The sequence below is a fragment of the Bos grunniens genome, chromosome 25 (assembly GCF_055505025.1).
Source record: "Bos grunniens cultivar Pamir isolate PY7600 chromosome 25, Bosgru_T2T1.0, whole genome shotgun sequence".
NCBI lineage: Eukaryota > Metazoa > Chordata > Mammalia > Artiodactyla > Bovidae > Bos > Bos grunniens.
The window spans coordinates 15500514-15512574 of NC_141189.1; the positions used below are offsets into that span (position 1 = coordinate 15500514).

Below are 12061 nucleotides of genomic sequence, written 5' to 3' on the forward strand. Positions count from 1 at the left end.
TTGCATAATGTGGGGTGGGTGCAGGGACCCCAAGAGTTCAGTAGGGCCAGAGTGTAGACATATGTGTAGAGAAGGCATAAGATGAGGCTGGAGGGGGACTTCCCTGGCAGTCCAGTGGTTAGGACTCTGGACTTTCACTGCTGAGGGCCTGGGGTTCAATCACGGGTGGGTGAAATAAGATCCCACAAGCCTCCTGCAAGCAACTTGGAATCCTTGGAAGTTTTGAAAAACTGAATCACATGATCATACTTGGATTTTTAGAAAGATTTTATGGGTCCATCAAGACTAAAGGCTGGACAGGCAGTGAGAAGATTGTCATTGTTTACTTGCTCAGTCTTGTCCAACTCTTCCTGACACCATGGAATGTAGCCTGCCAGGCTCCTCTGTCCATGGGATTTCCCAAGCAAGAATATTGGAGCGGGTTGCCACTTCCTTCTGCAGGGGATCTTCCTGACCCAGGGATCAAACTCGCAACTCCTGCATAGGCAGGCAAATTCTTTACCTCTGAGCCACTGGAGAAGCCCATGTGAAAGTGTAGTCGCTCAGTGGGTGTCCGACTCTTTGTGACCCCGCAGACGGTAGCCCACCAGGCTCCTCTGTCCATGGGATTCTCCAGGCAAGAATATTGGAATGGGTTACCATTCCCTTCTCCAGGGGATCTTCCCAACCCAGTTATCAAACCCTGGTCTCTAGAACTGCAGACAAATGATCAGTCGTCTCTTGACACAGATTTAATAAGGAAGGAGTCAGACTGTAATCGCGTTTATTCACGCTGCTGGATTTGACCATCAACGAATCCCTTCACTTAACAGTTTTATTTTCTAACAAGAAAGAGTTTCTCAGACGAATTCTCTCTTGTGTCCCAGAGCCAGGGCACAACAGGCCTTCCTCTGGGAGACACAGCCAGGAGTGTACCCCCAGCCAGATCCTTTCTTACCCTACACCTTCCTCTCCCCTCCACCCCCAGAAAATTCCCACACTGGCGTCAGTTGCCAGAGGGTCCCAGACTTCACACAGCAGCATCAGCAGCAACCCCACTGGCCATAGCAAATGTCCCCAGGCCTTCATCCTTTCTTAGGATGGGAGGGGCAGCAGTTCCACCTGCCTGAACCCCCAAAGCCTCTCCCTCCAGGGAAAAGGGGCTCCCACTCTTGGCTTCAGTGGTTATTTTAGACCCAAAGGCCTAAAAAAATGTTCATACTTAAGGAAGCAACTCGGGAAGGGAGGGTGATGAGATGGGGGCTTCCTCTGCTTCACAAGCAACAGGCCCCAGGGCAGGGCTAGCATCAGGCTCTTTTTCTTGGTTGGCAACTGGGGGGTGTCCTCCACATCTGAGACACTCAGTCAACATAATCCAGAGGCAAAGGGCAATAAATGGGGGGTTGGTTTATTCACCCAGCAAAGGCTCTGGCTTCCCAGGAGGCACTAGTGGTGAAGAGCCTGCCTGCCAATGCAGGAGACGTGGGTCCGATCCCTGGGTCAGCAAGATCCCCTGGAGGAGGGCATGGCAACCCACTCCAGTAGTCTTGCCTGGAGAATCCCATGGACAGAGGAGCCTGGCAGACTATAGTCCACAGAGTCGAAGAGAGTCGGAGACAACTGAAGCACTTTGGCACACAGGCTCTGACAGTTTTTAAATGGCTGTGTGTGGCCTGGAAGAATGTATTTTGGGTTTTCTGTGCCTCATGGCTGACAGCTTCGTGATAATTCTGTGTAAGAGCAAGCTGACTGAACAGAAGGCCGGCTGAGTCAGCAAGGCTTCAGGTGTGATCCAGCTTGTGAGAGCAGCATCAGCGGTCCCCGAGGACTTGCTAGAAGGGCCCACTTTTGACCCACCCCCGACCTACTGAACCAGAAATTCTGCCATCTGGGCTTTAGCCAAGGCATTCCGAGGTGCTCTGAAAAGGTGATTTTGGTACAAATGCTCCAGTCGGAGAATCACCCCAGTGGAAGGCCTCTTGCGGTGGTGAGACCAGACCAGACCTCGGAGGCCCCCCAAGGCGGAAAGGACCGGGAGGCTTCCGGGCCTCCTGACTCCCACAGAGTTCTCCAGCTGCTCCCCTCTCTCCTCCCCAAGCCCCCTGACCCTTCCTCAATCTCAACTTCTTCCCCGATCGCTGGGGCTTCCCAGTTCGCCAGCTAGAGTTTCTCCATTGACCTGACTTCAGGTCTCCCCTTCCCATTACCACCCCAACCTCTGGCGGGCTGTCTCCAGCACATGCTAACCCCCAACTTCTCAGAATGTTTGGAGTCCCGTCCCCAACCCCCTCCGCCCTGCCTTCAACCCCGGCGACCCCGACCAGACCGGCAGGGCCCCTCACCCCTCCCCGAACCCGACCGGCAGCTCAAGCCTCCGAGCCGGAGCCGCCGCTGACTTCGGGCCCCACGAGCAGCAGCGGCTGCGCATTTTTGCCCTTGTCGTGCCAGCACACATCGAAGAAGGGGTACACGGGCCCCGGCAGGCGCTCATGGAAGGCGAAGAGCAGCTCCAGCGCGTCGGGGTCGCTGGCGTCGTAGAAGGAGAGGACGCCGTCGCCGAAGCTCAAGTAGATCCCGATGCGCGTGGGCCGCCTCTCCGGGGTGCGCAGCGCGCGCGGCTCCTTGGCTTCGACGTGAGCCTCCAGGATCTTGCCATCGCGCAGCCCGAGCAGCCAGAGCCCCTGCGAGGGCACCGCGTGCAGCCGGCCGCGGCGACCGGCCTGGGCGCCGATCACGCCCAGCGCCCAGCGCGGCTTGTCGCCCACCTCCACCTCCCAGTAGTGCTCGCCCTCGGAGAGCAGCTGGTGCGTCACCACCGCCACCGCCTTGTCGAACTGGCGGGGGTCCTCTCCGGCCGGCGGCGCCTTCTGCTCCGAGCACTCCACGCAGCGGCCCGAATTGGACAGCACGAGGCTCGGGTGCGCCGTGCTCGGGTCAAAGGTCAGCTCCTGCCGCGCTGCCACCGAAAGGAAGCGGGTCAGACCCTGAGGGTGGGCTTCCCTGCGAGCCTTCTCCCAACCCGCCTGCTGGGGGTACAGCTCCTCTCATCCTCCCAGCATCTCTGGGCAGTGAGCCCGCCTCCGCTTACTGACTCGGGCCAAAGGCCACACCTCTCAGGGCTTCAATTTGTTCAGCTGTAAAATGAGGCCATAATTCCCTCCTTCCAGGGTTGTGGGGAGGACTAAGTGGATACAAGGCCATGGCACTCAACATCTAAGGCCTTAGAGCAGGAGATAGTCAGGAAGCCTGGTCCTAAGATAGTCTCAACCTCACCCGGCTGTGTGACCAAGTCAGGTTTGACCAGTCTCTGGGCCTTAGTCTTCTCTTGGCTTAAGCAGAGGTCCCTTCATTCCCCCCAGTGAGGCCAGGTATACATCGCCTGGAGCTCTAACTCCCCAGTGGGCTCTATCTCTTGCGGAGAAGAAGCCCTTGGGTCTCCCGGGCCACAGGACAGAGTCAGTGTCTGACCCCAGGGTTCCAGCTCCGCAGGTCCTCAGCTCCCAGTGAGCAGGGCATATCGTCCCCACTGGTGGGGCACAGCAGGGGCAGGGACGGTCCATGGGTCTTGCAGGGCTCAAACCCAGGCCCCAGCTTCCCCTGCTGCCGGCAGCAGCATCCTTTCAGTAAGCAGGACTTACTGTCAGGACTTCCCTGGTGATCCAGTGGCTAAGACTCTGCACTCCCAATGCAGGGTGCCTGAGGTTTGATCCTGGTTGGAGAACTAAAATCCTATAGCCAGGAACTAAAGATTCCACGTGCCACAGTGAAGATGGAAGAGCCCTCATGCCCCAGCTAAGATCCAGTGGCACAGCCAAAAAAAAAAGCAGTGCCCTCTCCATGTCAGTCACCCACCTGAAAACCCCATGCCCTTTAAAGTCCTTCTCTGAGCACAGGTTACAAGGGTACTAACCCCGAGGGAAAGGGGCAGTGGGCACCTTCTAGGGTGATCTCCCCAGTTGGGATTGAGAGGCCTCTCTGTATGCGGCTGGGGCCTCCCATCAACCACACCATCACAAGCACAAACCCAGGGTGGGCCCCTCCCAGTACCTGGCATCAGAGCCCGGAACATCTTCCTCCACACCTGGAATTTGAAGTCATCTGAGATGATGGGCAGCTGGATGTCCAGACGGGCAGGTGGTGGTGACTCTGCCAGGATCTTCTGCAGCCTGGGGGTGGGGAGAGGGGAGGAAGGGTCAGTGAAGGGACTCCCTGGAAGAGACACAGAGTAGGGGGAGGGCAAGGGGCAGTACCCAGAAGACAGAAGGAAGGAGCTGTGGTCAAGTTCCAAGATGTGCCCCCCCTCATCATACCCTGGTTTAAAGCCCTTCTGTTTTCATTTGTTTGGAAAGATGAAAAAGGTGTGGAGATGGATGGTGGTGATAGTTACACAACAAGGTGGATGTACTTAATGCCACTGCACTTAAAATGTACCCCCCAAAAAAAAGGTTAAAATGGGGAATTTCCTGGCAGCCAAGTGGTTAGGACTCTTCCCTTTCACTGCCAGTCCCTGGTCAGGAAACTAAGATCCTGCAAGCCACGCAGTGAGGCAAAAAGAAAAAGAAAAAAACTTGGTTAAAATGGTAAATTTTATGTTATGTATATTTTGTTGTTTTTGTTGTTTAGTCTCTAAGTCATGTCCAACTCTTTTGCGAGCCCATGGATTTTAGGAGATCAAACCAGCCAATCCTAAAGGAAATCAGTCCTGAATATTCATTGGAAGGACTGATGCTGAAGTTGAAACTCCAATACTTTGGCTACCTGATGCAAAGAACTGACTCATTGGAAAAAAACACTGATGCTGGGCAAGATTGAAGGCAGGAGAAGGGGATGACAGAGATTGAGATGGTTGGATGGCATCACTGACTCGATGGACATGAGTTTGAACAAGCTCCAGGAGTTGGTGATAGACAGGGAAACCTGGCGTGCTACAGTCCCTGGGGTCACAAAGATGGACACAACTGAGCAACTGAATTGAACTGGGTTAGGGTTAGTCCATGGGATTTTCCAGGCAAGAATACTGGAGTGGGTTGCCATTTCCTCCTCCAGGGGATCTTCCTGACCCAGGGATTGAATCCATGTCTCCTGCATTGGCAAGCAGATTCTTTACCACTAAGCCACCAGGGAAGCCCATGTATATTTTACCAGTATTTTTTCAAAGCCTTCTCTTGGGATAAGGTCCAGCTCCTCCCCCTTCACAGTTTGGCCCCCTCCAGCCACACCAGCTTCATCTTCACTTCCTCTTAGCAGTCTGCACTTGCTGTTCCCTCTGCCTCCAATGCTCTTCCACCAACTCTTTACTTGCATGCTATGTCGCTTCAGCCATGTCTGACTCTTTGCAACCCTATGGACAGTAGCCCACCAGCCTTCTCTGTCCATGGGATTCTCTAGGCAAGAATATTGGAGTGGGTTCCCATGCCCTCCTCCAGGGGATCTTTCCAACCCAGGGATCAAATCCACGTCTCTTATGTCTCCTGGATTGGCAGGCGGGTTCTTTACTGCCAGCACCACCTGGGAAGCCTGTTCACTCCTTCAGCATCCAGCTCTAACATGCACACCTTTGGAAAGCCTGGCCCCGCCACCACCCCCCACCCCCACACCCCCCCCAATAGCAGCACTGAGTGATGCCTGTGTCCCTGCCCACATCTGTCTCCAGCAGTGGTCTGGGAGGTCCCTGAGGAGAAAGACAGGTCAAGTTCATGTGCGCACAAAGTGCAGGGGAATCCCAGTGGACTGAATAGGAGGAGAGGGTGAACCAGCCGGTGTCCCTGGCAGACAAGGGCAGGATGGGAACAGGGGCAGGGCCAGGCTGATCTCACCTGCTGGTCACCAGGCAGTATTTCTGGAAAGAGAGAAAAAGAATGGAGATGAGCAGGCAAGGGGGACACTGGGGGGCTTCTGAGGCTGGGGCAGAACACAGAAATGCTGGGTGCGGGGTCAGGAAGAATCAGAAAAGACAAAAGAAACCCAGAATTCAAGGCCACCCCTAGCCCTTTACTGCTATGTGAATTAGAAAAAATACACCCTTCCTAAAGAAACTAATTCCATCTGATAAAGTGTCCTAATAAAAATGCAGACCTACAAGGTCTATGATACAAATGATGCCCTCTTAGATACAGCGTCCTTGGGCAGTGCCCCACCTAAACAACCAGAAGGGCCATCCTGGGGCACACCCCTCCTCAGTGTGTGACCCTGGCTCATCCCTGCCTGTCTCTGTACCTTGGGGTCCCTATGTGACAACGGAATGAGGTCTCCAAAGCCTAAACCCTGGCTGAGGGGCAGAGGGAAGCCATCCAGTGCTCACCATGAGGAACTCTGTCTGAGGCTTGTCTGCCACCTCCTCCAGCACCTTCTCCATCTGCCGCAGCTGCTCCAGGTAAGAGTTCAGGCTCCCCAGCTCCCGCCGCAAGGCGACCCCCGCCTCACCCCGCACTCGCTCGGCTTCACGATCCAAGGAGCCTTCCAGGGCAGCCAGGAACAAACGCATCTTGCCCAGTTGTTCCCCCACTGCCCCCCTGAACTGACGCACCGTCTCCTGGGGGGGCAGACAGGAAAGAGCATTTGCCTGGGGACCCCCAGCCTGGACCCCTAGTCCCCGGGCTTTGCTGGGACGAGTCCCTCACCTCCACTTCCAGCAGCTGATGCTCCAGCAGGGCCACGCTCTTCTCCTTCCGCATACAAGCCTCCTGCAGCTGCATCTTCTGCTGTGGGAGCTGCGTCTGGTGGGGGGAGGGCAGATATAAAGAAGTGATGCTACCGCCCACCTCCCCCACCAAACCCATACCTCCCCGCCTTAACCTGCCCCCTCTGGCTCAGCTTCAATGCCAGCTCCTCTTTCCCCGCCTTAACCTGCCCCCTCTGGCTCAGCTTCAATGCCAGCTCCTCTTCCAGCCAGGCTGGCAACTTATCATCCCCCAAACACAGTTGCTGGTCTCAAGCACTTGCCAGTACCGGTTCTGAGGTCTGGAATATCCCCCCCTCCCATTGTCTATCTCCATTAAGTCCTCCCCAGCCTTGTCTTTCCTGATTGCATCCCCCCAGCAGGCAGCCCTTCAGCATAGATCTTTGGGAAGACGATTATCACAGATGTAGTTGGGTCTCCTCCCCCAGAGAGGTAAGGGCTTGGCGCATAGTGGGTTTCAGGGGGTAGTGGAGGATGTGTTCAGGAGACAGGCAGCCTCCTATTCCTGTCCTTCACCCTATACCTAAAAGCAGAATCTTAGCAAAACCCTCTAACCAGCCTCCCTGCACACTTGTAGGCTCTAAGGGTAGTAGTGTAATGTGAGTTGCTCAGTCGTGTCCAACTCTTTGCAACCCCATGGACCCACCAGCCTCCTCTGTCCATGGGATTCTCCAGGCAAGAATACTGGAGCCATTCTCTTCTCCAGGAGTTCTTCCTGACCCAGGGATCAAACCCAGGTCTCCTGCATTGCAGGCGGATTCTTTACTATTTGAGCCACCAAACAGAGTTTCCCTGGTTCTGAGGGTAGGCAATTGAATAAAAATGTCTTCTGGGACTTCCCTGGTGGCCCAATGGTTAAGACTCTCAGCTGCCAATGCAGGGGGTGTAGGTTCTATCCCTGGTTGAGGAACTAAGATCCCACAGGCAGTGCAGCATGGCCAAAGGCTTAAAAAGAAAGTCTTCTGCATGGACAAACCAAACAAACCTGTGGGTCAGCTCCTACTCTAGGTCTGTCAGTTTGGGATCCTGAAATGCAGGCATAGGGGAGTTCCTAATACCTCCAGCCAAAGCCAGTTTGCTGGGAGGTGCACGGCCCTGGAATCAGACTGTTCCAGTCCTGTCGCCCTGACTTCCAACCTCAATTTTCCTCTTTTGCAGAATGGGAACGGTTATCCCCCACCTACCTTACCTGTGGTTTTGGGGACAAATTGGCAGCCTCCTCCCCACCTCCTCTAAAGGAAACTAGGAGACCCTCTAGGCACTGTTTGCTATAAATCCCCACCGAAATTGGACCATGGGCTACTGCGGCCAGCTGCCAGGTCAGTTTCCTTCCCCAGACATCTTCCAGGGCCACAGCCCTGTCTGCTGCTGGACAGGGTGGCCCTGGAGGCTCTCAGCTGTTTGAGGTTCATGGGTGACAGAGCTGAGCCATGGGGACCAAGCACAACGGCACCCTAGAGGCTGGGGGCTGAACAGAGAAGGTTCTTGGAACATCCCGTGGTGAGGAGGTGTGGGGAGCAGTGCTCAACACAGTGCACGATGGGTCTCACCGACAGGCTGGTGTCCTTCTACTCCAAGGCAAGCAGGAGGCCACATGACTTTGGGGGTTGTGAGTCCCCCGTTGCCCAGCAGATCCCATTCAACCACTCTTGAGTCTTGGCACATGGTCTCTGGACTAACCCCTCTTCCTCCCCAAGGACCCAGGTGTTCTGCCTTACCCCAGGTTTCTTGTCCCTCATGTGGCTCAGATGATAAAGAATCTGCCTGCAACGTGAAAGTCGTGAGTTCGATCCCTAGGTTGGGAAGATTCCCTGGAGAAGGAAATGGCAACCCACTCCATTATTCTTGCCTGGAAACTTCCATGGATAGAGGAGCCTGGCAGGCTACAGTCCATGGGGTCACAGAATCAGACACACTTTCACTTTTCCCCCTCCTTCCAGGTATCTCTACTTCAGACCTCCAGCTACCTGCTCCCTGGGGCTTAGGGTGGACTGATGCAGACTCTGAAAGACTGTATCCTAACCCGCCTGCCCCTTTGAGGCTTCTGGACTCCCTGGTGCCCCGTTCCACTTCATGGACTCTCTTCTCTTTTTGCAGATAAAGATGGATGAGGATAGGCGTTCTGGGGTCACCAGCAGAGGGGAGCCTGGGTTGGGTGGGCTCCTGGGAGGAGGAGCCTCCTGCAGTGGGCTAGGAGACTACCAGCCAGCACCCCGAGGGACTGGGAAGGCTGGAGTACGAGGGACGGTGAGGCTGGGCCCCTGGAGGATTTGGGGGGCTTAAGGGCGGGGTCTACCCCATCTAGAAGTCTGGAGACTAAGGAGATGTGTCTTGCAACGCTGAAGGTTATGGGCAAACATTACCACCACCACCACCCTCAACAGCCGCCTGGAGCAGAGAGTGGCAGCTTCTCCATCGCAGAGACCGTGGACTGCTCCGAGCCTCCGGACTCCGCCTCCACCAGGCCCTGCACCTGTCGTTTATTCTTCCAACAACCCTATAAATGGCTTCATGACATATCTCCCTGGGCCTGTCCTGTGCTACACTCCTGTAGCTCTACACGCGTGTGATCTGCCACACGTACGCCAGGCGAGCCAGCGTGTGCCTGCGTCTCCATTTGCCAGTGTCTGGGCATCCGCGGAGATGGCAAACCTCGGGGCACGCACACTGTGTGTGGAGCCTGGAGGCGTTCAGAACTTCCAGCTCCAACCACAAAAACAGCCTGCACTTGGGTCTCGGTACCAACCCGGGGCTGTGCACAGAGTTCCGCGCGCAGGCGTGCCTTGGCCTCCCAGGTGAGGCTGCATCTGGTAACTGTCAGGTCATTACAAATTTGGTAGCTCCAGGGGCGCGGGAGCCGGGCGGTCCCGGACAGCGAGGCTCCTCTTATCCAGGGCTACGCCCAGCAGCCGAGCCTGTTCGCGTGGGCCGCAGGCACCGACCCTGTCCTCCGCTAGGGCCCCAGCGAGGCAGACTCCACTCTGCCACTGCGCTCTTCTCGCATCCCCGCGTGTGCTCCAGCGACCGCGCTCGTCTCGCCGAGGCCGGTCTCCGAGCACTTCTTCCAGGCTTTGGTCTCCGCCAGGCCCCGCCTTCAGCTCATCTTCCCTGGCCGCCCCGCCCCGCCCGCGTCCCTGGCACCTCCAGGGGCCCCGGGCCCTGAAGTTGAGGCCGGATCGGCCCGACCCTGACCCATCCAACCATCCCATTCGACCCCGATCCCCGCCGGAGGGGCCCGCACCTTGAGGCGCGCGTGGGCTTCGGCGGCCGGCAGCAGGCGGTGGCCGCGGTGGGAGCCGAGCGAGGCGCACACGCCGCACACGAGCGCGCGGTCCTGCTCGCAGTAGATGCTCAGCGGGTCCAGGTGCTCCTCGCAGTGGCCCTGCGGCACCTGCGCCAGCCCCTCCACCAGACGCGCCAGCTGCAGGTTGGTGCTGAGCGCCTGCGGCCGCGTGGGGGCCTGGCAGCTCGGGCAGAGCACCGTGCCGTCCGCCGCCGGCTCCCCGGCCACGCGGCTCAGGCAGGCGCGACAGAAGCTGTGGCCGCACTCGGCAGTCACGGGCGCGTCGAACAGCTGCAGGCACAGCGGGCAGGACAGCTCCTGGTGCAGGAGGCCGGGCGCGGCCGACATGGCGGGCCTGCGTGGAGGAGGGGTCCGTCAGGGAGACGAGACCCGGGCCCAACCTCTAGAGGCCTCTCAACCCACACAGAAAGGGACTCTGGCTCAGGCCAAGGGAGAAAGGGAGACTCCCTTTCAGGCCCAAAGGCAGCCTCAACTGCAGTTCTCGTCCCCAGCCCACCCCTCCACCCCACCCAAATAGCCCCTGTCAGGGACCTGGCTCAACCCCTGTTCCTAAACTTGAGGCTGGCTTTCAAACCCCGTCCTACCCCCAAATGTCGTTCCCCTGACTTGGCCCCTGGCCTCAGCCCCAACCCCAAATTCTCCAGTGTCCCTGCCCTCTCCTCTTCTCTCACCTATCTAGGACTCGAAGTAAGCCCCTGTCCCCGTGTCCCTCCCCTTCCCCTTATCCCCAGCCACCATCCCCCACCAGGACCCCAGGACTCACAGGTCTGGCTGGAGATCTTGGCTAAAAAGAGACTCCCAAGAGGCCCAGTCAAGGTCAAGCCTAACTGTAGGTGGCTCTGAGCTGTGTCTGAAGAGAAGCAAGCACCAAGCTCAGAGCAAGGACGTGGGCACCACGGGTGGTTGGTGCCCGGTGAAGAGCAGACAGACCCTCCAAGGCTGAGCCCTGGCCCCAGGACTATATATAGCTTGCCTGGCCCATCCCCTCACATCACTTCTGGAAACTGCTCTAAAAGTGAGGACTGAGCGGTCAGCGGACAAGCGTCACATGGCAAAGCCACCTGTCCTGGCCCATCACACTCTGCTGTCCCCTGCCCAGCCTGGAGCCAGAACTCAGAGCTAGCAGAGAGACAGGGCCTCTGAAACCACAGAAAAGACAGAAACATGATTGGAAGGAGTCTCCGCTTTCTCCCCAACTTCACCATTTCCAGCCTCCCCTGTTCCCTCCCTGTGGCCCCCTCCCCAGCTTATCACCCACTTATTCCCCAAACTTAAGGCACAAAGTCACACGGGACAGAGTCTCCTCCAACCCCGAAAGCTTTCCTTCTTGCAGGACTGAGGGGAGGGTCTTTCCCCAGCTGGAGTTTCCAGTGCTCAGCACAAGCCCTAGAGCCACGTGGGCCTCCCTGAGTGCTCAGGAAAGGAACGACAGAGGGACAGTTGAATTAATGAATGAACTATATCCAGAGCCGGAGGTTAAAACTCCATCCTGCTCTGGGAGCCTCAAGGCTTATCCTTCAAATCTCAGTGTAAATTGCATTCAGCATAAAAACCAAAGTCCTCTTACCCTGTTCATCGCTCACCTCTCCCCCTGCTCACTCCAGCCTTGCCCTTTGCACTTCTAACCCCTCTGCCTGGAACATTCTTGAAAACCCTATTATTGGAAGCTGCTGCATAGCACAGGGAGCTTAGTCTGATGTTTTGTGATGACTTGGAAGAGTAGGATGAGAGGATGGGAGGGCAGCTCAAGAGAGCAGGGATGTATGTATACTTAGAGCTGATAAACTGTTGTACAGCAGAAACTAACACAACATTGTAAAGCAATTATATCCAATTAAAATATAAATAAAAAACAGTTTTGGCATGACCACTTCCCTCTTTCCCTCAGATCTTCCCCAATGTCACCATTTTCAGTGGGGCTTTTCCTAACTCCCTGATTTTAAATCTCACATCTTCCTTCCTCGATTTATTTTTCTCCATAACATTTATCACAATCTGACACATACATATTTCACTTGTTAGTTTCTTGTCTGTCTTCTCCTACCAGAACATAGATTTTGTTCACTGCTCCTTTCTAACTTCCAACAAAGTCTGGGGCA

General features: G+C 56.2%; 1 protein-coding gene across 2 annotated transcripts; it reads right to left on the reverse strand.

The window, feature by feature from the left end:
* Window positions 1–746: 746 nt before the first annotated feature.
* Window positions 747–10897, reverse strand: TRIM72 (tripartite motif containing 72). Of its 2 annotated transcripts, XM_086374812.1 has the most exons (7): window positions 10726–10897; window positions 9900–10296; window positions 6600–6695; window positions 6281–6511; window positions 5796–5818; window positions 4027–4145; window positions 747–2935 (listed from the first exon to the last, which is right to left on the reverse strand). In XM_086374812.1, exons 2-7 carry the CDS (start codon window positions 10287–10289, stop codon window positions 2346–2348), a joined length of 1449 nt encoding a protein of 482 aa, XP_086230938.1. In that variant the 5' UTR covers window positions 10290–10296; window positions 10726–10897; the 3' UTR covers window positions 747–2345. The 2 variants fall into 2 exon arrangements, with proteins under 2 accessions (XP_086230938.1, XP_086230939.1); XM_086374813.1 differs by lacking the exon at window positions 9900–10296.
* Window positions 10898–12061: the final 1164 nt, after the last annotated feature.

Bases quoted from the DNA above. Each gene is read 5' to 3' on its own strand.
- TRIM72 (XM_086374812.1), bottom strand. From the start codon at position 10,289: ATGTCGGCCGCGCCCGGCCTCCTGCACCAGGAGCTGTCCTGCCCGCTG. The intron at 6,512-6,599 runs GTGAGGGACTCG...CTGCCCCCCCAG, and splicing joins ATCAGCTGCTGGAAGTGGAG to GAGACGGTGCGTCAGTTCAG. The intron at 2,936-4,026 runs GTACTGGGAGGG...TTTCGGTGGCAG, and splicing joins GTTCCGGGCTCTGATGCCAG to CGCGGCAGGAGCTGACCTTT.